We start from the raw sequence: 25,644 nt of genomic DNA on the forward strand, positions 1-25,644 counted from the left end.
AATCAACGTGCAAGGATTCTCCCAGATCATACCTGGATCTTCTATGGACATCCACATATTTAGGCAAAGCCTCAAGCGTGTAATGTATAGACTATGCAGTAGGCCTTGTCTACTGACCCACAAACAAGCGGTCTAGTCTCACTGAGGCCACTCGAGGCAAAGGGGCCTCCCCGGTTTGTGATCTTTTGAATTTCAGCGAGGCCTGGCCCGTTTTGTTTTGATTTAAAAAATAGGGTTGTTCCTTTAAGAGCGAGCGAGGGAGAGAGAGAGAAGTTGGAGAAATGAGATCATTTTCTGGCTGGGATGAATCAGCTTTTCTCTGTGACACACACACGCTCATTCCCCGGCATGACAAGCAACTGGATCCTATCCCCAACTTCCAGACATCAGCTGTGCCTCACCAAAGGTCCTCTCATGCCTGGACCCCATTTAGACAGAGGAGGGCTAAAAACACACACAGCTGTCCATTCAAGTCTTAACTGTAGGTTTTCATTAACAGTTAAGTCTGACTAGGAATAACACACACACACACACTTAAGGATTGTATGGACGACCCTGAAGGACTATTAAAAACGAAGCACAACCTCAAAGTTAAAAACTTCTCTCTGGGAGAAAGCCGAGGACATCTGTGCCGCAGATGATAGCTACACGGGACAGTAGACGACTGTTTGGTGGCACATGTGGACTCGTGAACTCACGTGTTGGCTGTCACCGGGAAGGACAAAGAAAGTGTTTGGTTTTCAGTGGAGGGCAACACACTGGCGGGACAACAAGGTTAAAGTGTGCTTAGGGAGTCCTCAAATAACTCCAGCTTAGTCATGCTCTGGTTCCAGCTGATACATCTTCATCAAAGTAGATGGGGACCAACCGACCAATCACGGCGGCGCTCAGCTTCGACGCAGGAGACTCAACACCTCCACCTGGTGGACAACACGGTACTGCGCGCTGCAACTGGCGGGGGCCAGTATCGATGGAAATAATGAGTCGTGGTGTCAAATCAGAGTGGAAATTTTATTCTCAAAATTGTTCATTACATAGTACTGGGAAAGGGTTAGGCAATTACAATAATAATAAAAAAAAAATTATATAACGTGTCACGTTTTACAATACTGTCCTAAACCATTCTGTACACCTAAGAACTGCAAAAACACTTGCACAAGTCAAGATCACTAAACCAAGGGCAAACAGAACGAGGAATAACTAAAAACATGAGTCTATATGCGTCGAATGAAACTGCGCCAGGTCTTTCTAAAGCAGTTCACTAACCATTTATAAATATGGAATCATAAATTAAAAATTGCTTTTTAAAAATCTAATCCCGCACAAAAATGGAAAATGTCAAAAGGTCTCGTTTCTCAGTAGGGGCGGTCCCTGCGTTCCTGGCGATGGTCCCTGGGAACGAGAAAAACACATGAAGAGGGAGGAGGAAGAGGGGGGGGCACAGCACCACACACAGCCCCCGGTCTCCGTGGAGACCACGTCACGAAAAAAACCCGAACCAAATCAATATTTTTTCCATCAACTGCAGATGAACTGTCTGTATCACACTCGAGACGTCTTGTTTCGCTTTATACACTTCTCAGCACAAGTGAATTATGCGTCTAGGGTGGATAGATATCACCATGGCGCTCTACTGGGCATGTTTCCTCACCTCATGTCCATCTTGCCTGGGGGCCCCATTCCTCTGCGGCCCCTGCCCCCCATGGGGTCCATGGGAGGGCCCCCTCTGCTGGCCCCCCGGAACCCCCCTCGGTCCATCCCCCCTCGGCCCCTGAAACCTCCGCCACGGTCACCACCCCACCCACCCCGGAACCCTCCTGGCCCCCCCGGACCCCCAGGGCCCCCTAGGCCTCCAGGCCCCCCGCGGTCCATGCCCCCCCGGCCACCACGCATGCCCATGCCCCCCCGGCCTCGCTCGCCCCCTGTAGGAGAGGAGAGAAACACACGTCAGTCACAGCAACAGAGGCCACAGATGAGGGGAGTTAGTCAGATGGAGGTTAGCTCTCTGATGCAGTGAAGACCAGCGTTTAACAGCAGTGGTCTGTATGTGAGCCTACACAGGCATGGAAACCATACTTCTAAAAGCAGTATGTGTGTGTGTGTGTGTGTGTGTGTGTGTGTGTGTGTGAGAGACCTACCAGGGGGAGAGAATGGAGGCCCCCCACCTAGCCCCTCTGGTTTGGGGGCTTTGCACTGGTTACACTCCATCCTCCAGGCGAAGTTCTGGTTCCCGCAGCCCCTAGAGAACCACACTGATGAGACACTGCAGCCAGCACACATTACCCGTATATGTATTATTATAATAATCATGATGTGAGGATGATGAGATCTATGCTGATGGTTAATGGTCGTGAGGACGGGGTCCTGTGTGGGGGTACGTACGGGTTAGGGCACTCCCAGTCTCCTGCCCTCTGCTGCATGTTGCCACCCGGCGGGCCCCCTCGACCCATCCCCCGCGGGCCCCCCCGGGGCACGAAGCCCCCGCGTTCTCCTCCACGCCCCATCATACCTGGCCAAACACAGAGCTTAGCATCGCACCAGGACCAGGACATGCTGGTGTAAACCCTGAGGGTTTCGATGAAAGCAGGAAGTGAGCGTTAAGACGTACCTCCGCGGGCCATCATGCCGTCCCTCATGGGCATTCCCCCCCTCATGCCCCCCATCATGGGCTTACGGCGGGCCATGGACACCTTCAGCCTCCGGCCCTGGAACTCCTTACCTGGAACGGGAGAGAGGGAAAGAAGGAAGGAGGGAGTTGTTGTTACAAACGACTAGACCAGTTTAAAGATCCGGCTTGCCCACATGAGGGGGAATGGTTGCCGAGGTAACCCACCATCAAAGTGTTCCAGAGCAGCTTTGGCACAGAAGGGCTCTTCGTAGGACAGGGTAGCGTCTCCCTTGGGCTTGCCAGAGTCTTTGTCTGTGTAGATGTTGATGGCAGGCTGGCCCAGCCTGCGGTTCATCTGAAACAACAGGGTTTTTTTGTTACTATGGGAACCACACCATCACAGTCACCCAGGCTGCTGTACGTGGTCACAGAGCTCCTCCTCCTCCTCGTCTCTCTCTCTCATCCTCACCCTGATGGGTCCCACGTGTTTGAAGAACTCAGCCATGGTCTCCAGAGTGGCACTCTCCGTGAGGCCGGTGATGTAGATGGTGCTGTTCTCAGAGTCATCCTGCTCCTCCTGGCGCCCTGGGACACACACACCCAACCAGGTCAGCAACACACACACCCAACCAGGTCAGCAACACACACAACCAGGTCAGCAACAGTGTCTGGATGGTTCCAGGTGTTTGGAGGCCTCCTCTACTCACCCATATCACGCTCTGCTCCGTTGTCCATGGGTCCTGTCATCCCAGCGGGAGAGAGAGAGACGGAGAGACACACGTTAGGCTGCAACCCTCACCACTACCTTTGACCTCCTGACAAGTATGTATAAGTGATATCCCAGACGCTCCTTGTTGACACTCAAAAGACATTTTGGAAAAATTTTAAATGGTACCTTGTGGTAGACCATGCTTTCCCTCTTAACGGAAGATTTTCGATATAAAAAGAAATAAAATACCTCAGACCCTTTTAAAAATATAAAAATGTGCCATTTGAATGAAATCAAAAAGTCTGTAACCAGATACTAACACCCCCAAAAAAACCCTGGGGGGGGGGGGGGGGGGGGGGGTTTCAACTCTGAAAATGTTGGTGTGAATTCATTTTCAAAACAGACACTTCTTGGCAACAGTCAATCATTATTAAATTCTCATTGTAAAACCTTACGTTCAAGGTTACCATAAGCAGTGATAGAAAAACCTACAAGATTACCCTTTTGTGTGAAAAAATAAAATTAAAAAAGGAACCTTTTGTAAAACTGATGTGTCAAGACAACCGATCTGGATCCCCCTCTATTCCTTTTTATCATAATAAACCATCCATGTATATAAATATGTATAAATATAGTTGGCATCCAAACACAAAATGACCCTGCTCCCCAATGTAAAAGGTTTTAAAATCAGGTGAATACTCCTGAGCGCAACATGCTCTAGCAGTCTGAAAGTCTGGAGTGGACTAGCCAGTGTAATTCTCGTTAACTTACCACCGGGCTTACTGAAGCCACCTCGGTCTCCAGCGATGCTATGAGGGAATAAATGGAGAAATGAAGCCGATTTCCCTTTTTACAGCAACTTCCACGCCTCTAGCCTCTGGGGCTCTTGTGGGGGATGGGGGCGTTAGGAACACAGTTCTGCCTAGCCTACCAGTACTGAGAAACATCCCCAGAAAATGTCTAGACAAAAGAAATTCACTTGAAAGAGGGGGGGAATTAACAGCAACTATGTGATCGTGTTTCACTAGAGGGGCCACAGTGTTCAATAGCAGATAAAGGCTATAACTGAGTGACTAGTTTCCACCCTTGGGAGAACATGGGATAAATCCCATGTGTTTGTTACAAAAGATAAGAGATTTCAGATGCAATGCATGTTGGGATAGTTCTACACTGGTTTGTACACTAACATCCTTGACGACAAAACACTTTTACATTTGAAACAAAAAAATGTTAAGAGTAACTGTAAACGTAACGTCTCGTCTGAAGTGCAATGCATCTGAAATTTGACATAAAAAACAGGTGATTACATTCACCTTTGAAATAGAAAATAAATACAAAAACACATTGTACATCATTGTGAAAGAGAAAAAAAAAAAAAAAACTTTGATTTTACACAATTGTAATAAATATAAAAATGAACTAGACCATTTTACAATGTTTCCCAAAGTATATCTATGAAAGAACAGTAGTTTGAAGTGTTTCCCTTTAAAAGACCATCATCTCATCTCCTGGGTTTAAGGTGGAACCAGAACCTGAACAAGTCCTGCGTTTAAGCAGCTGCCTCGACATAGAACCGGTACTTTCTAGAATAGATGCTTTTAATGGCTGTCACTTTCACCTGTAGCGTATAAATGTGACAAAGCATGTTAAAGAAGGTGCTCAAAGGAATGTGATTTAACATGATAACATTTGTAATCCAAAAACACATTAAAATTACATTAAATAACAATGCTCCCATTGAAAATATGTCTTGAAGGGAAGTTAAAGCCATCACAAACCAGTCTGCAAAATTACCCAAATCAAATTACAGAATATACGTGTTAAGGATGGAACAATTTTTTAAAAGGCAGACTAAATTTGTGAAACGCTGTCAACATTCCAAACAGGACAGGTTCAATAACATATTATCTGATACACAGTAAGAATATTTAGATATGAGGCTAATGCGTTATGTTTAAGTCTTTAAGTAAAAATGTGTTAATTATTATTATCGCCACCCATATAGGGTGAACACACACTTACACACTAGCATACATACGCACTGTTGAGGTATAAGGGCAAAACACCTTTGAGCATGAGCAGATCATCTGGGTTCTCTAGAACAGATCGGTTCATCTTTCGTTCCTATGAGATTTCAACTAGGGCATCAAATGAACCTGGACTGGACTGTGTGAAGCCGATCTGGTGCTCAGTGACGCTAACGAGCAGGACAGGGAGTGGGGAACAGTATGTGTCAGCTTGTAGGTGGTGAGCATGGTTCTACTAATCATGGTTCTACTATGGGGGGAACCCTGAGGTGTGCTTGGATGCATGTAAAATGTTCTCTTAACTCCCAGATGTGTACTTCAAACAGCACACAGACACAGAAAACCTCATCATTAGGACAATTTATAATTATTATAAGATAATTGATGCTAGTTGAACTCTGTATGTTTGTTGGAAATATACCCTTGTGGTAAAAAATTTGTTGTTTTTGTTTTTTTATGTGTAAACACGATTTGACAGTCAAATACCTTTGATCCTTTTCATTTTTCCCCTCAAGAAAATAAGTTACTTAATAGTTCAAATCAAGTAAACTCTAGTGCTTCCGTGCTTTCAAGTCACTAAAACCAGCCAAAACCCAAAGTCTTCCGATGAAAGCTACAGCATATCCTTTGCTGAGGTCATTAATACTGCTGATAAAGTACCTGTAATGCTGGGATACAGCAACAGGAAATATCCAAGTGAATGCTTTAGAAGTCCAGCTCTCTGTTCAGAAATGTGCGCCCCAACACAGATTTACCCTTCTTACCTTTGGCCAGACAGCAGGGCTGAGAGTTAGATAGTTCTGGAGGATTCTTCCTTTTAGGAAGGCCCTTGAGGAGCATACTCGGATTATTAAATCAAACTACACGAGAAAACGTTCATATGGACCGGATCGTTTAAATACTTTGAGCTTGTTAACGACAAAACCCTGTGTGTGTCACAGGCAGGGAACCATCCATCCTCAGCCCTGCCTAGCCTAGCCTCACCACCTGTGAGGGAGGGGGGGGGGGGGGGAGAGAGGAGGCGTCAGGTGACAAGGAGAGCCACTTACCTCATGCCTCCACGGCCTCCCATGTTCCCACGGCCTCTGGCTCCGTGCATCATGCCTCCCCTGTCAAAGCCATCCCGGCCCGGCCCCCGGCTCTCACCTGAGCCTGGGTAACCGGCCGGCTCAGAGCCGTAACCGGCACCGTTACCGGGGCCCTCCTGCCGGTAATTGTCTGAGGAGACAAAAGGTAGGGTCGTTTTCACTTCTAAATATCTGCCTCAAGACATCTGTTCAAGGCACGATACTGTGGAAGTACTGTCAGAACTACCCGCTTCCAATCGACTATTTTCTGCTCTGATTCCCCCCCCCCCCCCCCCCACACTACTACAGTGGGCGTGGCTAGAAGCATCAAGTACTACAGTGGGCGTGGCTAGAAGCATCAACTACTACAGTGGGCGTGGCTAGAAGCATCAACTACTACAGTGGGCGTGGCTAGAAGCATCAGAGGGTAGGAACAGGGATCATACTGTAATGGCTGGACTGGCCGTATCCGCTCTGCGGTCCTCCCTGCTGGCTGTACTGGCTGGCGGCCGCCTGGCCGTAGGAGCCCGAGGCTGGGGGAGGGTAGGAGGAGGCCTGGGCCTGTTGCTGCTGTGGGGGGGCCTGCTGGTGGTAGCTGCCTGCCTGCTGGCTGTAGCCCCCCTGTTGGGCCTGGTAGCCGCTCTGCTGCTGGCCGTACGCGGCCTGCTGGGAGTAGCTGCTCTGGCTGTAGCCTGACGGCTGGCTGCTGGCGTTGTAGCTGAGGAAACACACAGGACACACACACAGTCAGAAGTGTCCCGATACAGACTGATGCCCCGGAGAGAGCAGCCGACCGGAGCAAGACAAACACACCACATTACAAAAGCGCTCCCAAGCACCTTCCCCTGTACGGTGCCTGGGGGTGTGCGCCCCTCCCCAGCCCCTCCTGCTGTGAGGAGCTGCCCTCACCTCTGGGGAGCAGCGGAGGCAGCCTGCTGGCTGTACCCGGGGTAGGCCGTCTGGGCGCTGTAGCCCGGCTGGGAGCCGTAGGACGACTGGGACGCCGCCGGAGCAGCAGCCGCCGGGGTGCTGTCGTAGCCGCTGGCCCCGTACAGCTGGGAGGGCTGGGAGTAGCCGTGGGCACCAGCCTGGGCTGCAGGGTAGCCGGCTGGGGGAGAGAGGCAGAGGGGTGAGGAGCGAGCTGGAAGTAAGTGACACTGCAGGGTTAGGGTTTTTCATTTTTTATCAAACTGGTTTGAGAAGGATTTGTATTTCTGATATCCCTTCCCGGCTTGTTTTAGTTGTACGGGATGAATAGTGTGGTGCGCGTTGTGTGATGCATAAGCTGAGACGTGAGAGTAGATGCTGATGTGAAGCCATAGAGGAGGGTGTCAATGCGGTGGAATGGAGGTGCATGCATGCAGAGGAAACGGTGTCTCGAACCTGCTTTACTTCCCGCTGGAGCCAGATAGTGACAGAAGAGAAAAGATATTGCATTTCAGAAAGAAACAAAACACACACACACACACACAGGTTGTCAGAAAGCACGTTTATATAGACAACATATAGACACGGTAGGACAAGACCAACACTTAAAAGTGCTGTGACTAATGGTGTTCGGTGGACATCTCAAACCCACCACCCCCACATCACAAACATGGTACGGTCCGTTTGTACTGACCTGCTGCCGGCTGCCCATAGGATGAACCATACTGTTGCTGCTGCTGGGGGGGCTGTGCATAGCTTCCAGCAGGGGTTGCCGTCTGGGCATACCCCGTCTCAGCTGCAGCAGGCTGGGCATAGGACCCATACCCCTGCTGGCTGTAACCCTGCTGGAGCACAGAGACACCATCTCATCAATCAACACACAAGATAGGCTGGTCGTGGAGTATTAAGCTTGAATTGTTGCTGTTGAGATTTAAATGACCCGACTGATATGATTACGTAGGGGATATCATAGGGTTATCATCACCCTAACCCCCTATGATATAGACCAGGTAACACTAGCAGAACTGAGCAGTTTATATTTATATTTAGTCATTTAGCAGACGCTCTTATCCAGAGCGACTTACAGTAAGTACAGGGACATTCCCCCGAGGCAAGTAGGGTGAAGTGCTTTGCCCAAGGACACAACGTCAATTGACACGGCCGGGAATCGAACTGGCAACCTTCAGATTACTAGCCCGACTCCCTCACCGCTCAGCCATCTGACTCCCTAGTTTGCTGGTTTCAACACTCACCTGTGCGGACTGTCCATATCCTTGTGAAGGCTGGGCAGCATAGGAGCCATAGCTGCACAGAGACAAAGGATCACAATATTAGAAAATCAGGATTGTAGCATTTTTGGGGGGAATTTTCTTTATCAAGTCATACATCTGAAGGACTCTACAAGGTAAACACATACCCCTGCTGTGCGCTGGCTTGGTTGTAGGAACTGTAATCTGAGAAGAGGGAAGAAAAAAATAAAGTGTTAAAGGGTAATATAGTAAAAACAAATACTTCAGATACACATCTACGACTTTGCATTACGTTACATTGAAACTAACAGGTTCACATTTCTATCCCCTGCAGCACGTGTGCAAAACATAAAATGTAATAAACCATTGACGAGGGCGAATTGTTTGGGACAATAACATGGCCCAAATGAGACCCTTGTTGCTAAAAAGTGAAGTCAACGCTGGCATGTACTGTAGACATTCTCAAATGAAAACAAGGCATCGCCGTTTTCCTCCGTTTACAAAAGGCCGCCAAAGGCGCCGAATAGCTAACTTGACCTAGTAGCTAGCCAGCTAACACAGTAGCATGCAGCGCAGCTAGAGCTAGCTACGTTAGATAACACACAAATGTCGCTTTACTATGCATTTAAACCCAAGGCCTTACTAGTGCGTCATCAAAAATATACCAGATGTTTATCTAATGTATTTGAACAACATTTGCCTGGCTAGCTAACTGGCCTAATAATGGTAGCGGCACCGTGCTAGCCCCTCTACCCCTCCCCCAGACCCTCGTTATGTGGCGGCGAGGCAGTGGCTGCAACAGTCTTCTGACTGTAGGAATTCAATGTGTATATTACGGTCTAAACTATGGATCGAAAGTCATTTGAGCATAATAACAGCTAGAACAATGTTTAAATGCTTGAGAAATTTCAATGAGCAGTAGTTTTTCCGTCTGAATTAGAGAATAGAATATCGACAAAATCGTTACCCACCCGGAGCAGACGCCATCTTCGTTTCTTGTCGGTGCAGTGTTCCTAGAGTTGCCAGTTTGGTCCACTAACCCGCGATCAGAGATTGTAACTGACTTCGTACTTAAATAAAATGCAGCTGGGTTCGACTTCAACTATAGGCTATGCCCCCCGGAAGTAATGAACCCATTTCCGTCGAGGCGTATTTCTCCGGGAATAAATATGTGTCACCGGAAAAAGAATTAGAATAATTTACTTAAACTGCCAAACTTGAATAATTGTTAACGACGGAATCTGGAGTGGCCGTATTGTTGAAATGTAATAATTACATAGAAAAACCTGAAAAGCATAATTTAAAATGTAATTCATTAGTTCTGAACTGAATTCCTTTCAACTTGAAACTGAATGTAATCTTCTTTTTACAGTTATTGAATATTCATAATTCGCTCTGAAACGATCCTGTAACCAACCTGGCAACCCATGTAACGCAAACAGGAACTGACACGCACTAGCAGATGCTTGCAAGATAGCTAGATAGCTTATAGGTTTAAACATGTGTGCAGTTTTCTAAGTATCTGTCATTATTTGAAGTGAGGGCTGGTAATTACATAATGGTAAATGTACAGGGGCGAGCTACAAATAGTAATGTCTGTCCTCCTCATGAAACTCTGAATTGAAGGCATCTTATTTGACGATGTTGGAGCCCGTATTGTCATTATGGTTTGGATCAAATCAACCCGGTTTCTTCCTAGGTTCAACGTGCCTAGTTAGTGCAATGATGCTTATGTGGCTTGGAGGCATCCAAGCTAGTTTGAGTTTAGGACCTGGTGGAGAGTTCCCCGGGTTTCGAGGTGATCTCACGCACAAACCACATGGATTTAAAGCAAGTCTGTCGTGCAAGATTGTTTTCTAACCATCTCAACTCTCCCTCTCTCAGATCTGTCACTCTATGCAGTCAGTCACGATGAGCTTCCGTCTCTTCTCTACAACGCTCTTCTCGTGCTCTTGCTCGGACCGTGTCAGGAACGACGCTGGGGAACCTTCACTCTCCTCGTTCTATCGATCCTGTCCATGGTCTTATTACCCCCGCTATACACGCTTCTCCTGTTTATCGGTGGCGGAGAGGCTAGTCGGATATCTGGGTTCTCTGCCGTCCAGCTGGCCCTGTTTACGGCCCAGTGCCGCCAGGTGAAACAGAGGAAGATGCTGAGGTGTATACCGGTTTGGTTTCTTCCCTGGTTGCTGCTACTGTTCAACCTGCTGTTGCTGCCCAACACATCCCCTCTCCTGCACTTCTGTGCCATCTGCATAGGGCACAACTGTATCCTTCTCCGACTCTTTCTCCTCCGTGTGTGGAATGTAGATTCAGTCTGTTCTGTTGGCTCATCTTCCACAACCACCTTAACTTCTGTTCTGGAGATCGGCAGTCCTTCGTCGCAGAGCTGCAGGGCGTAGCGATGGCAAAACGTTTCGACATCCTTCCTGAGTGGATCTACATTCCTTCCTCCTCCCGGTTGCGGCTTCCCACACACGGAGCTTCTCACAGGTGAGAACATCACGCTGGTCCACGCTCTCATCCAGGGCTCGCAACAAACACTGCTCCCGAAGTGCAAAATTAACCGTCCCAAACTGAACTTACAATTAGTCATTTAGCAGACGCTCTTATCCAGAGCGACTTACAGTAATTACAGGGACATTCTCCCCGAGGCAAGTAGGGTGAAGTGCCTTGCCCAAGGACACAACGTCATTTCGCACGGCCGGGAATCAAACCAACGACCTTCTGAGTAATAGCCCGACTCCCTAACCGCTCAGCCATCTGACCCTGCCTGAACTTGACCTGTCCCAAACTGTATGTTTGATTGCGTAACACTGGTTATATATTCCCTCCAGATCTGGGTCCCTCCCCCTGCTGGACCCACTGGGGCGGGTGGATCTGCCTAGGAGACCATCCGTGGAAGATCCCCCCCTCTTGAACCCGCAGCCGTGGGCGGGGCCAGCACCTCATTGGCTGTTGGACGGTTCGGCTTCAGTGTCCGAGGCCCATCACCTGGACGAGCAGATGTTGAGGGCGGGGATTTTGGCCTCCCTTCAGGGGGCCCCTGAGGCCCCCGATACTAAAGTGGAGGTCCCCAAGTCCTCAGTTTCCTCTATTAGGTCTGTGAGCTGTGTGGAGATTATGCATTTAGTCGCTGAAGGTTTAATCACAGTTTCTGTTAAATGAATTCCTATAATTTTTCCAGAAAAATCATACTAGTGGTGTGGCTTAGCTGCTCTTTTGAGATGACCTCGTTGAGGTGATTACATGTGTATCTTTATGTGTTCTCTCAGGCTACAACAACTGGAGAAGATGGGTTTCCCGACTGAGAAGGCTGTGTTGGCATTGGCTGCCTCCAAACAGCTAGATGGCGCCATTTCCCTGCTGATCGATGGCAGAGTTGGGGAGGAAGCTGTGGTCACGTCAAAGGGGAAGAACTTCCTGCCGCCACACCGAACCTGAGAGGTCGGCTAGGACACTGGAGGAATAAGTGATTTTGAGGGAGTACTGTGTTTTATGCTTGGGTTTTGCTGAGCTTTCAAATGTACCCTGTGGGCTAAAGTAAACAGAGAGATGTGTGTGTGTGCCCGCATGTGTTTATTTAACTATTAAAATACCTGCTGATGAAGGAAGGACTGTAATGACACAACGGGCCTTTTAGAAACACAATTCAACAATGATTTATTTTGTCAACCGTTCTACTCGAGACAAAACACATTTACAAGCGATTTGAAAGATGCCCAAGTGGGGAAATACATCTACGTGACACACACCAGAGTACAAAACGAAGCACTGCTATTGATCATTAAATAACACAACAACTGTAATATAATAAGAAACAAACCTTTTTTTTTTTTTTTTTACTGTGACAAGAGAATTCAGTCTTAAAAAGAATGTCACAGTGGTACGAAATAATACATAAATGTCTTCAAGTTTGAACTCCTGATCTGTGTGTTGTGTGCTTGTGAGAGAAGCTGCTCTATGATGTAATAGTTTTACCATGCTGGGGGATATTTGTGGTACTATTTCTTACAAATAGGAGAGGATTGCTGTGTTTAAATGAAATATTTTTGTAATACAGGGTTTCATGTTGTTGTAACCCTGTCAAAAAAAAAACTGCATTGTGAAGAGAACATTAACACTATACTTCTTGTAATTTCTTGTATCTCACTGCAGAATGTAAATAAAAATTCTCAAAACAAATCGTGGTGGTAAAGCACTTACCACATAACTGTCTGAACTAGTTTTAATGTATACCTTTTCATATTAATCTCAGCAAGGAAGGTCTGTGCCGTCTTCATCTTTATAGTGCACTACATAAGTAAAACAATATAATGGAAATATAACAAAAAAAAGAATATGAGAGAAGAGGTTTGTGTTTTGGTGTCCTGAAAACTGTACATGCTCAATATTTAAATAAGTAAACCTCAGACAGTGTGATCGTCCAGGCGAATCTTCAGAGGCAGCCTGTCTTCTCTGAAGCCTCGCGCCACGCTCTCATCTAACAACTCGTCCAGACCTGCTTTCAGTTAAACGAGCACCACAAGAGATATTCCATATCGGCTTTTCCTTTTATGTATCATGAATGTGGTGACATGGTTTTCTGTGAGCCCCTAGTTGGTTCTGGCCCCGGCCACAGGAAAGCTACACGGGAGAAACCACTGGGTCCTCAGGGGGGTTGAGGAAACGGAAGGTGGTACAAGTAGACTGGAGCGTCAGTGGAGTTTCCCTGAGGCACCCCCCCTCCCCACACACACATGCTCTTCATCTGATGGTACAGCCCGATGGAACAGATAGTATCAGATCAGGGAGGGGGGGGTGGGGGTCCTCAGGGACAACCAGGGGGCTACTTGCCCAGAAGCTTGGTGTCCAAGGACCGAGGGGGAGAGGGGGGGCGGTGGGGCAGGACTCCGGCTCTCTTGCCCCTGTAGAACCCCGGGGGTTCTGTGCCATACGGGCCGTCTCCGGACCCCAGATCAGGCTCTGTTGGAGAGAGACAGAGTTTGGGCCAGGCCACCCTATCGACCAACAGTATTCACACACAAATCACTTAACCATTAACAAAGTGTGTTATGTGTTTATATTATATACTACTTTCCACAACGCTCAGGTAGCGTAAATTCACCTTATTCCTCATTATTACGTGTAGAAAACAATCTACTATTTCATCTAGGCATATCAGAGTGCTTGTTACTATCCCCTGGGTCTAAAGTGTTACCAGTGTGTCTTCTAGCCCAGTTAACCCTGGATCTAACCTGTTACCAGTGTGTCTTCTAGCCCAGCTAATCCTGGATCTAAAGTGTTACCAGTGTGTCTTCTAGCCCAGCTAACCCTGGATCTAACCTGTTACCAGTGTGTCTTCTAGCCCAGCTAATCCTGGATCTAAAGTGTTACCAGTGTGTCTTCTAGCCCAGCTAACCCAGGGCATGTTGTGCTTCCTAGCTTGTGCACGAGGCCTGCAGCACCTAAAGCTGTGGAGCTGTTTAGCTATTTTACTACCATATAGTTTTTCTATTCTTATTACCGTGCTGTTACTTTTGAGCAGTGCTGTAACCTTGGAGCAATCTCTGGCACAAGAATTTCCTTCAGGAAGAATGAAGCTTGATCTTATATTATCTGTTTGATTCTATGTATTGATGATATCTTATCTGATGTAAGAGGCCGGAGGAGGCCGAGGTGAGGGTGAGGGGTTCCCAGGGTTACCTGGGTTCCCAGGGTTACCTGGCCAGATGATAGCCTCCAGTAGAGTGACCCTGCGAGCCAGAAGCTCCAGGTCTGCCTGCAAGTCTTGGAACATCTGCAAACTAAGGTCCTATCAGAGAACATCGACAGGGGGCACGGGGTGAAGGGAGGTGGGCTAAACCAGGACATGTCCTGGAGGGTTTCCTGGCTCCGTTCACACCCCACCCGGCCCCTGTCCTGTCCCCTGTCCCCTGTCCTGTCCCCTGGTCTGACCTCTGGTCTGACCTCTGTCCCCTGGTGTGACCCCTGACCCCTAGTCTGACCTCTGTCCCCTGGTCTGACCCCTGGTCTGACCTCTGACCCCATGACCCCTGGTCTGACCTCTGTCCCCTGGTCTGACCTCTGACCCCTGGCCTAAGGCTGACCCTGCCTCCTACCTCCTACTCACCATGGATACCAATCATAGTCTCGAGGATTAAAACCCTCTCGGCTAAGATCTTCAGGGCTTCTCTGATCTGATGTATGCCGTCTCCCTGTGGACACAGATACAGTCGTCAAGGTAACGAGCACAAGCCACAGATACAGCCGTCAAGGTAACGAGCACAAGCCAAACAACAGCTCGCCGAGGTGCCAAGTCATTCCCGTCACTCGGGTCAATACATCTCAGCAGTTAGCAGGTTAAACATACAAGTCACGCACGGAGCCCCCCCCCCCCCCCCCCCCCCTCCCCTCCTCTCCCCCTCGGCATCTCTCATTGGTCCTCGTTCTCATGCAGTTGTCCCCTGGCCAGTCGAAGCCATGCTGGCCATGACGACATGCTCGTCACAACGCGTTCATGTTGTCGGGGGAAAAGAGTTGAGTCGACAGGATCAAGGCTCAAAGTTGAAGTCATGCTATCCGTATTACATACAGTGTGCCGCAATGGGACCAAGCAAGCTTTTATAAGGTTTCGATAACACTGGTTTGACACTTGTCACTTAAGATATTGGTGTGGTCACTATAGGTATCTCATGGGGTGATGATAATCATCTTTTACAACATTGGTATTTATTGGCTGAATATCTCTAAAGGAATTCTTTGATTCCTGTTTTTCTTTTTTTTCCATGTGGGATATAAGTATATATATAAATAACGGCTTTAGGAGTCATCCTATGAAGAATAAACATGAAATTGTGAACACAAGAGTCAGTCACAGACACAAGCAAACATGGTCTATGGAGATGACTGAAGATGACATGCCGTGAATGGGTGATGTTAGGTCATATTAGCTGTTAATATCATTCTCGTTTTGGTCAAAACACGCATACAAGGTGTTCATGTGTTAGTGAGGACATTTCCCACAGTGATAAACAGTTGATGAGTCAGTCTTGCAAGCAAGAGAGAAATGGTAGACAGTGCCTGCTGGTGGAACAATGCCCCCATGCATTGTGGGACACTGGAGGATAGCTGTATCCACTTCCATCTCTAACCCCTGGTTCACTCTAACCCATACACCCAGCACTAACACACCCTAACTGCCCCTCTAGCTAAACTTAAGAGTGAGATTTGGCATTCCACAGTAAATGGAGTATTTATTGGCAACTAATTCATGGGATCTTATAGTTATGTTTTATTTATTTTTTTATATCTACAGGAAGGCTAAAATCTTTGTAAAAGTACCAGGTGTGTGTGAGAGTGTGTGTGTGTGTGTGTGTAAAATGTACTGTGTATAACTAGTTCTTTGTAGTTGTATCTCTTGTCCACTCACGTGTCGCGGTAAGAACCAGACGTGTGTGTGAGTGTGTGTGTGAGTGTGTGTGTGAGTGAGTGTGTGAGTGAGTGAGTGTGTGAGTGTATATGCCAAAGACAGAGGTGTGACTGTGACAGGTCGCCATGGAGACAGCGGCTAGCAGAGGGACAGCGTTGGCGTGGGGACAGGACAGTGATGTGACGGGGGGGGGGGGGGGCCAGGACACACCCCAAGGACCACAACACCATGACAACCACAACACCATGACAACCACAACACCATAGCAACCACAACACCGCAACATCATCACACCAACATATGCCTCACACAAGTACTTGATTTTGTTTTTCAAAGCAAATGAATATCCTGCATTCCATTAAACACAGCAAGACTGCACAAGACACTGGACACTGACAGTAATCAGACACGGAAAAACTGTAATGCTGATGACTGGACAGAGAGTTTGACAATGACCAGGTAACTAACTCGATGTCGTGGGAATTCATGGTTAACAATGAAAATATCTTACATTCAGATTGTTCTTGTAAAAAGAAAGAAAGAGTCAGAAAGTTAGAGATTAGACAGAGAGGAAATCCACGTCTCTTAAAGCAGAAACATTCACAGTCTCTCACTCCCCTCAGCGCACAGCAAACTTCAACAGAGTGTTCATGTCACACCAGGAGTCTGTCTCTTTAAGGAGTGACACCCAACAAGTCAAATGAAGACTCCAGCTGTTAAATGAACACTGACGTCAGCTGTGATGAGACCAGTGAAAGTATGAGCCCCAGCCTGGGAGTCATCCAACCCCCTCATCCGACCCCCTCATCCGACCCCCCTCATCCGACCCCCTCATCCGACCCCTCTCATCCGACCCCCCTCATCCTTACCGGCAGACCCTTGTCCCCTGGCTCCCCTTTGACTCCAGGAGCGCCCTGCGGGGAAACAATTTACAATCACACAATATTCATTTAGAGGAAGCTGTCATCCCAAGAAACGTGCAAATAATGACTTTCTCTCGAAAGCACAGCGAAAGATCAAGGATCAGAAGTGGTCACAAGAAGTGGTCAAAAGGAGTCTTGTGTTTACTAAGCCACAGCGCAAGGTAAAACTGTGTTGTAAAAAGAAGATGTGTAGCTTACATGTTCTCCTTTGAAGCCCCTCTCTCCTGGATGGCCCAGAGAGCCCTGGAAAGCCAAACTCAGGTTAGTTGTTTGAAAGTCTGGAGGTGGAATACTGAGGGGGGAGACTGAGGGGGGAGAGACCTGTATGTTACTCACCCTCTCTCCCCGTTCCCCTCTAGGCCCCACGGGGCCCTGCATCCCAGGGGGCCCTGCCTTGCCCTGAAGACAGACAGAGAGAACGATCAGATATGAAGGGCCGTGACACCTTACGACATTTAAAATGTAACATTTCTTTCTGTACAGTTGACAGACAAAGCTTACGTTCTGTCCAGCGGGGCCGGGGGGTCCGACGGGCCCCAGGGGGCCTGGGGGCCCTGGGGGACAAGGCAGAGACATGACTGTCAGCAGAAAGCTGGAAGGGTCTGTGCTTCTAGACAGCACTAGATAAGCTTCTAGACAGCACTACGGAGAGTTCTTAGTTATGTAGGTGCTGTGGTGATCAGTCTGCTTGTAGTGATGCTTAAAGACAGAGACAGAGAGAGAGAGAGAGACAGAAAAATGGAGGGATGGATGAACAGACTGACAGACAGGCATACAGACAGACGGGCCAACAGGCAGACAGACAGACTCACCAGCAGGCCCAGGGGGTCCCTGAGGGCCAGGGACAGGTTTACCTCGTTGGTCGAGGAAGGTGTTGGAGATGAAGTGATCTTTGCCCTGACCTGGAGCAAACACACAACGCAAATGGACAATGTGGTGAAACTTTGTCACTGCTATTGCTGTCACCGCCAGCAGGGGGCGATGCTAGCACATTAATGTCTAGGTAACCGGTTAAAAGTCCTGTTTCAGTAAATTCAGTATGAAATATAGTCTTGATGTGAGACCAGATAGTCAGTTGTCAGGCATGCACTGAAAGGCCAATCAGTTTCTTTTCCTGTCACACATTCCTTGACAGCATTCGTTCAGTCCTCCTCTGTCCTCAGACAGGAAGCTGTCAGCCTCCTCTCTACCTGGCTCTGCTCTGACACAGAGAGGAGTGGAGCAAGGCCCTCACCCCTATCTCCCCCATCTCCCCCCTCCCTCTCCCTCTCCCCCTCCCCCTCCCTCTCCCCCTCAGCTGAGAGCTCGACACATCTGGAAGAGGTTGAGTGACATCATCGGTGGACAGGTCCTCGTCCCAGCGTGTGACGTTTGAGTCTTCGCCCCCCTCCCCCACCTCCCCACCTCCCCCCCCCCCCCCTCCCCTCCCCACCTCCCCCCCACAGACCCTCACCAAGCGACCTTCATCTCTTTCAGATTTGGGCGGGGCGCGGGGGGATGGGAATGGCCCAGTTTAAACACACTGCGCTGCAGTCGAAATCTGACGATATCGGCGCTTTTCCTGTCTCCTCTTTCTCAGATCTGTGGGAACTTTGATGCAGGTTTGCAGCCACCAGTCCACCTGACAGCGACGCTTTCAAGACTGTAAAGAAGGTAGGATCCTGCCTGACAAACCGTCTCCCTGTTCCTGTCTCTCTGCAGCTCCACTCAGACTGCAGCCATCGCAAACCCAGTCTGTGCAGAATGAGGTCACTTCCTGTGCTGTGGCCCAGAAAGAGACCACCTATTGCGAGGAGTGTGTCTGTATGACCGTGTGTGTGTGTGTGTGTGTGTGTGTGTGTGTGTGAAGGGGAAGAGGGGAGTGGATGAGGGTGCTGGTCTGACAAGGATGGACTTCACATCTGGATTCTCTGCTTTGGGACGAGTCCAGGCCCATAATATCGGGGTGTGAAGACACACAGGCTGAAATGGAACGTTCAGCAAGCCCACATGCTGAACCACTGCAACATCAACACTGCAGTACCTAGTGGCGTTTGTGGCATGTAGTATGTGGAGTGTGTATAGTGTATACAGTGTGTGTGTGTGTGTGTGTGTGGTGGTGCAAGGGTGCTCAACTCACCACGCTCTGACTCTGGGATGGCGGGTGCTGGGGGGCCAGGGGGGCCGGGGGGCCCGGGCAGACCCTTCTCTCCTGGGAGCCCGGGGGGGGCCGCGGGGGCCTGGGGAGAAGGACAACAGATCGGTCACAGCTCTGGAGAAGCGAGGGACAAACCTGCCCAGGCTCCATGGTGACCAGGCTCCATGGTGACCAGGCTCCATGGTGACCAGGTTCCATGGTGACCAGGCTCGGTGTGTTGGCGAGAGAGAGGAGAGAGAGGGAGAGAGAGAGGGAGAGAGAGAGGGAGAGAGAGAGGGAAATGGAGAGGGAAAGAGAGAGAGAGAGAGAGAGAGAGAGAGAGAGAGAGAGAGAGAGAGAGAGAGAGAGAGAGAGAGAGAGAGAGAGAGAGAGAGAGAGAGAGGGGAGACAGAGTATATTAGGTTTCAGTGCTTGGCAGTTCAGTAGAGAGGCTAACATCAGCAGCAGGGAGGCGTGTGTGTGTGTGTTCGACAGGGAGAGGGGAGTGTGTGTGTGTTCGACAGGGAGAGGGGGAGTGTGTGTGTGTTCGACAGGGAGAGGGGAGTGTGTTCCCTCTAATTAACAGGAGGGGGCTTAATGGTCGTGTGCTGGGAGCTCACAGGGGGGATCTGGGAAAACTCAAATAAACACCATTAAACACCGACGAGCATTAGCAGCGCTGGAGCGTAATAAATGAAACGCTGCCTGTGTGTGGGGGGGGGGGGGGGGGGGGGGGAGTTAGATGTGTTCCTGCTTCCCTCCTCCAATGGTTTCTAATGTTGCTGAAAACAGGCGAGTAAGGAAAGCCAAAATTTGACTAGTCCCACTGGCCCAACTGAACCAGAAACCCAAACAAAGTACCTCACGCCCCCCCCCCCCCCCCACACACACACACACACACACCACCATATCTGACCTCATTGTTTGCACTTTTCCTGAGGTAACACTGTGCTCGACCCCCCCCCCCCCCCCCCTGGCCCTGCACACACACACCAATCATCCATCTCCTCCTATCTGGTTTGTCTCCTAACCTCCCAATGACACTCTCTCTCCCGATTGACGCAAGCGACAGCAACCTTCGCTGTCCCATACTTATTTTTATTAGCGCCATCGATTTGGCGAGCAAGTGGGTCGTTTGCAATGTTGTTCCTGAGGCCCTGACTGGGTCTGACACTTCGCTCACCTCCTCCTCGGTAAACACTGCAACGTAGAAGGCTGTGTTGTGTTTCTGCTGGGGGTGGGGGGGGGGGGGGGGGGGGGGGGGGCACACATGGCCACCTCTAAGGGGCCCCTCCAGAGTGTGTGTGCTGGTGTGCTAGCATGACGGCTAGCATGACGTTAAGACAAACAAGACAGTGTTTTTTCCTACAGACTGATGGTCCCCTGAAGCAGCTGAAGCATGCTACAGCAGCAGGGAAAGTGTGTGTGTGTGTGTGTGAGAGTGTGTATGTGTGTGTGTGTGTGTGTGTGAGTGTGTGTGTGTGAGTGTGTGTTGGGCGAGTCAGGGTTCTGCCGCTCAGGAAAGCACATGTCTAGTTTTCACGCTGATTCAGGAAAAACTACCCGAGGCAACCACAAGCTCTCCAGTATCTCCTCAACCACGACCACACAGCTGTCATGGCTAGCATGGCTCTCTCTCCTGGCCTTCTGAGCGAACACACTCTCTCCTGGCCTTCTGAGCGAACACACTCTCTCCTGGCCTTCTGAACGAACACACTCTCTCCTGGCCTTCTGAGCGAACACACTCTCTCCTGGCCTTCTGAACGAACACACTCTCTCCTGGCTTTCTGAACGAACACACTCTCTCCTGGCTTTCTGAACGAACACACTCTCTCCTGCCGTCTGAACGAACACACTCTCTCCTGGCCTTCTGAACGAACACACTCTCTCCTGGCCTTCTGAACGAACACACTCTCTCCTGGCCTTCTGAACGAACACACTCTCTCCTGGCCGTCTGAACGAACACACTCTCTCCTGGCCTTCTGAACGAACACACTCTCTCCTGGCCTTCTGAACGAACACACTCTCTCCTGGCCGTCTGAACGAACACACTCTCTCCTGGCCTTCTGAACGAACACACTCTCTCCTGGCCTTCTGAACGAACACACTCTCTCCTGGCCGTCTGAACGAACACACTCTCTCCTGGCCTTCTGAACGAACACACTCTCTCCTGGCCGTCTGAACGAACACACTCTCTCCTGGCCTTCTGAACGAACACACTCTCTCCTGGCCTTCTGAACGAACACACTCTCTCCTGGCCGTCTGAACGAACACACTCTCTCCTGGCCTTCTGAACGAACACACTCTCTCCTGGCCTTCTCTCCTGCGGTGTCATAATCACATCTCCTTGTCTTCTATCCATGCTTTGTGCCTCTCGCCACCAAACGTACTCTTGACAAGATCGCGAAACGTTAAACATGTTTTCAGTCAATGTTACTGTTTGTCTTTTCTGGGCTACGGGCCAAAAATGAACTTAAACATTTCGGGAGAACCTATAATGGGATGTAAAGCATCGCACAGTCTGTGAACGCTTGTGAAGAAACAATAATACTATGGACATATGGAAGGCATAAAGACCCTTAGATTGTCTATACAGCTCATGTTCCTTTCAGATTGAATTCACATGGTGCTTCTCAGAATGTGAGTTGGTAGTTTTGCTCTAAATCTCATCTCGACCCAGGGACGGGTCAGATGTGAACACAGGGGGTGGGGGACGTCTCCCCCCCCTCAACCCCCCCCCCCACACATGTTCCACAGCGGACACGCCCTCAGCTTACCGCTAGAACAGATGTTATGACAAAGTTATATTACTATTTATTTTTATTATCATCTGAGTCAGAACCGCCTAGGGACTCTGCTATTTTCCAACGGTTATTTATTATTAGTATTATTAGAACTATATAACTATCTGAGAAAAGCCACAGATTGATGTGTTTTTCTGTGTCCTGCCCATAGGGTCAGAGAGGGCAGTGAGGCATGTTTCCATGCGGAGTACAATGTGTAGTCTAAGAACAAATATTTTGGCAGCTCTTTGGGAATCCTGTGCTGACCAGCACAAGCCGTTTTTAGGAAGTCCTACGGTTGAAAAGTCAACACATCGTAGCCGCTGGTGCTGGAAGTTATCACCTGGCTGTGCTCTCAGAGGGCAGACATGTTTTTTTCGCGGAGGAAATGGCGGTTTGCGGAAGAAGCGAGCGGTCTCACAGCAAAGCAAACATTCTGCTTTAGGAAGTTCGGAGTGGGTTTATTTGAGTCGAGCTGAGGGGCTGTTTTAGCAGCCCTGTTTCAAGGCTTTGGTTGTGACACACACTGGAGAGACCCTGGCATTGTCACCCTTGTGTGTTCAAACCCAGTGGGTTAAGTGGCTGGCCGGGGGTGCTACTGACCCTGTCGGTCCTTATGAGGCGTCGTTGACACCTTCTGAGACGAGGGCAGATTGTTTGACCGAGAGTTCAAAGCGAACTCCTCATGTATCAGGCTGAATCCTGTCTCAGTAATGGCCGTGCTGTTCCCATGCTCTGGCTAGGTGTAGGCTCCAGGCGTGTGTCTTACCCACTGGTCCTGAGGACCCCTTGCTGCCGGGGGATCCCAAGGGGCCCTTCAGCCCCGCCTCGCCCCTGGGGCCGCTGGGTCCGGCCGGGCCGGGCAGGCCCCGGGATCCTGCCGCGCCTGGAGCCAGAGAAGGGAGGGGAGGGAATGTGAGGTTATGTGAGGTAACGTGAGGTTATGTGAGGTAACGTGAGGTGAAAGGACGGTAATGTGAGGTGAGGTAACGTGAGGTAACGTGAGGTGAAAGGAGGTTGTGCTCATCTTACCGTCTCGCCCTGGCGTGCCATCTGTCCCTCTCTCCCCCTGTGGGCCTGGAAGAGAGATAGCAGAGATACACTAGTGAGCGGGAACACGCCTTGGTACTGGAAAGGGAGGGGGGGTGTCAGAGCACAGACAGAGCCTAGGAGGAGGAGGCCTGGGGAGATGGGGCCTGGGGAGATGGGCCTGGGGGAGATGGGGCCTGGGGAGATGGGGCCTGGGGAGATGGGGCCTGGGGCCTGGGGAGATGGGGCCTGGGGGAGATGGGGCCTGGGGAGATGGGGCCTGGGGAGATGGGGCCTGGGGAGATGGGGCCTGGGGAGATGGGGCCTGGGGAGATGGGGCCTGGGGGAGATGGGGCCTGGGGAGATGGGGCCTGGGGCCTGGGGAGATGGGGCCTGGGGAGATGGGGCCTGGGGAGATGGGGCCTGGGGAGATGGGGCCTGGGGAGATGGGGCCTGGGGAGATGGGGCCTGGGGAGATGGGGCCTGGGGCCTGGGGAGATGGGGCCTGGGTCCTGGGGAGATTTGAGGGGCTCTACAGACAAGCCAGACCCCATGGGCCGGTCATGGGAAACTGAACCTAGTGTCCCGTTCAGTAGAAAAGCTCTTTCTCTGCCCGGCAACAGAGTTATACTGTTTCCCTCTCTGACTCCAGGAAGAGATGATCTTAACCTGGAGGGGCTTGTGGCTGAACTCCATTTAAGGTAATTGGATGGAAACTGATCCGCTATTGAGAGGCCTTAGAGAGGCCCAGCACCCAGACTGCCTCGCTGCAGCCCAGGGTCTGGCTGTGCTCCAGCCCTGGAGAGGGCTCATGTCCTGGAGGGCTCTCTCTTCTCCACACACCCTCACAACCCTGGAAGTGAGTAGCACAGACTGGATCCAGCGGAGGAAAGGAGTGTGTGTGCGCGTGGGACAGAGGAAACAGGATACGGGTGCAGGGAGAACAGGTAGGGAGGAACACCAGGAAGGAACGACAGTCTCTCTCTCCTCTCTCCACCATGACTGAATGTTTTGTCTTTGTGCATTCGTCACAGAGCGTGCGTGCCTGACCAGGGCGACCTCCATCTGAGGGAAACATACCTGCGGGCCCCTGCTCTCCCAGGGCCCCTTTAGCCTGCGGGGCCCCCCAGGAGAGAGGAGTCTGGTGCTGTTCCTCCTTCTCCCTGGAGGGGGCGCTGTGAGGAGGCAGGAACAGACAGCAGCAGGACCTGGTGGGTTGAGACCAGAGAGACAGAGAGACAGAAAGACAGAGAGACAGAGAGACAGAGAGACAGAAAGACAGAGAGACAGAGAGAGAGAGAGAGACAGACAGAGAGACAGAGAGAGAGACAGAGAGAGAGTCAGTTACACTCTGAACATTTGAATTTCCTTGGCGATTAATAAAGTGAAGCTCTGCCCATAGTGGACCTTGTGTGTGTGTGTGTGTGTGTGTGTGTGTGTGTGTGTGTGTACCTTGGCTTCTAGGGAGCTGAGTCGGTCAGTCAGGGCTGTGATTCGACTGCAGTTGAGACAACCTGAAATCACAAAGAGAGAAAAACAGGTGTATGAGAGACAGAGAGAGAGAGAGAGAGAGAGAGGTGTATGCGAAACTCGCATGATAAAGAGAGAGAGGTGTATGAGAGAGGGAAAGAGAGAGAGAGAGGGAAAGAGAGAAAGAGAGGGAAAGAGAGGGAGGCAGGAGGAGGAGGCGTCCTACTGGAAGAGGGCTCTCCGGCGCGGGCAGGAGGACGTCGGAGTGTGGACGGCTTCCTCACAGCCTCCTGAGACACCAGCTGGTTCCCCGTCTCTGCACAGGAGGAGGAGGAGGTTAGGGGTGCAGGCAGAGGGCTGGAGGGTACAGGGCAGAGGACTGGAGGGTACAGGGCAGAGGACTGGAGGGTACAGGGCAGAGGACTGGAGGGTACAGGGCAGAGGACTGGAGGGTACAGGGCAGAGGACTGGAGGGTACAGGGCAGAGGACTGGAGGACTGGAGGGTACAGGGCAGAGGACTGGAGGGTACAGGGCAGAGGACTGGAGGGTACAGGGCAGAGGACTGGAGGACTGGAGGGTACAGGGCAGAGGACTGGAGGGTACAGGGCAGAGGACTGGAGGGTACAGGGCAGAGGACTGGAGGGTACAGGGCAGAGGACTGGAGGGTACAGGGCAGAGGACTGGAGACTGGAGGGTACAGGGCAGAGGGACTGGAGGACTGGGAGGGGGGGTACAGGGCAGAGGACTGGAGGGTACAGGGCAGAGGACTGGAGGACTGGAGGGTACAGGGCAGAGGACTGGAGGGTACAGGGCAGAGGACTGGAGGGTACAGGGTAGAGGGCTGGAGGACTGAAGGGTATGGGGCTCATGCCAGACTAGGCCCTGGCTCAGTTCTGACTGGCACACAGTCATCATAAACCCTGCCTCATCATCGCCTCATCATGCTCTGCGTCGACTCCTTCCAGCACAAAAAGCTACGTTTCCCCAAGCTGCTCTCATCTGGCCTGTCTTTCTACTGAGAGAGAGAGAGAGAGAGAGAGAGAGAGGGAGGGAGTAGGAGAGAGAATGAGAGAGTAGGAGAGAGAGAGAGAGTAGGAGAGAGAGAGTAGGAGAGAGAGAGAGAGAGAGAGAGAGAGAGGGGGGGGGGGGGGGGGGGGGGGGGTTGCGGACAGGAACAATAGGCTCCTTGTAGCCAGAGCATGGACACTCTCCTCCTGGCCTTGACTTCATTTTATGGAGTGTGGGAGTTTGTGTCGCCGGGCTAGGGGATGTTTTGAATGGGCTGATCTGGGCTGTGGCCAGGTGGGGGTCTGGGTCTGGTCT

At 50.4% G+C, this 25,644-nt stretch overlaps 3 protein-coding genes across 5 annotated transcripts in view; 1 reads left to right on the forward strand and 2 right to left on the reverse strand.

Annotated features, from left to right (window-relative positions):
• Positions 1–992: 992 nt before the first annotated feature.
• Positions 993–9,659, reverse strand: ewsr1b (EWS RNA-binding protein 1b). Of its 3 annotated transcripts, none has more exons than XM_067227863.1 (17): positions 9,560–9,659; positions 8,756–8,792; positions 8,592–8,643; positions 8,033–8,180; positions 7,795–7,809; positions 7,321–7,519; positions 6,858–7,129; positions 6,394–6,562; positions 4,089–4,126; positions 3,316–3,348; positions 3,078–3,193; positions 2,834–2,963; positions 2,609–2,719; positions 2,383–2,509; positions 2,139–2,239; positions 1,652–1,922; positions 993–1,392 (listed from the first exon to the last, which is right to left on the reverse strand). In XM_067227863.1, exons 1-17 carry the CDS (start codon positions 9,573–9,575, stop codon positions 1,356–1,358), a joined length of 1,872 nt encoding a protein of 623 aa, XP_067083964.1. In that variant the 5' UTR covers positions 9,576–9,659; the 3' UTR covers positions 993–1,355. The 3 variants fall into 3 exon arrangements, with proteins under 3 accessions (XP_067083964.1, XP_067083963.1, XP_067083965.1); XM_067227862.1 differs by having other exon boundaries at positions 8,033–8,183; XM_067227864.1 differs by lacking the exon at positions 7,795–7,809 and having other exon boundaries at positions 8,033–8,183.
• A 403-nt stretch (positions 9,660–10,062) lies between these two features.
• rhbdd3 (rhomboid domain containing 3) lies at positions 10,063–12,760 on the forward strand. The gene is made up of 5 exons (XM_067228318.1): positions 10,063–10,386; positions 10,473–10,856; positions 10,955–11,081; positions 11,426–11,689; positions 11,864–12,760. Exons 1-5 carry the CDS (start codon positions 10,230–10,232, stop codon positions 12,030–12,032), a joined length of 1,101 nt encoding a protein of 366 aa, XP_067084419.1. The 5' UTR covers positions 10,063–10,229; the 3' UTR covers positions 12,033–12,760.
• Positions 12,761–13,331: 571 nt separating this feature from the next.
• Positions 13,332–25,644, reverse strand: part of emid1 (EMI domain containing 1) — a 23,570-nt gene continuing 11,257 nt past the window's right edge. Inside the window, 14 exon segments of the mRNA XM_067228319.1 lie at positions 13,332–13,553; positions 14,701–14,785; positions 16,869–16,913; positions 17,121–17,165; positions 17,259–17,321; positions 17,424–17,476; positions 17,735–17,824; positions 19,042–19,141; positions 22,595–22,707; positions 22,854–22,898; positions 23,931–23,977; positions 23,979–24,058; positions 24,303–24,364; positions 24,547–24,636. Of these exon segments, the coding sequence (XP_067084420.1) occupies positions 13,417–13,553; positions 14,701–14,785; positions 16,869–16,913; positions 17,121–17,165; positions 17,259–17,321; positions 17,424–17,476; positions 17,735–17,824; positions 19,042–19,141; positions 22,595–22,707; positions 22,854–22,898; positions 23,931–23,977; positions 23,979–24,058; positions 24,303–24,364; positions 24,547–24,636 (1,055 nt within the window). The 3' untranslated portion in view covers positions 13,332–13,416.

Source organism: Osmerus mordax, chromosome 24, assembly GCF_038355195.1.
Source record: "Osmerus mordax isolate fOsmMor3 chromosome 24, fOsmMor3.pri, whole genome shotgun sequence".
NCBI classification, from domain to species: Eukaryota; Metazoa; Chordata; class Actinopteri; order Osmeriformes; family Osmeridae; genus Osmerus; species Osmerus mordax.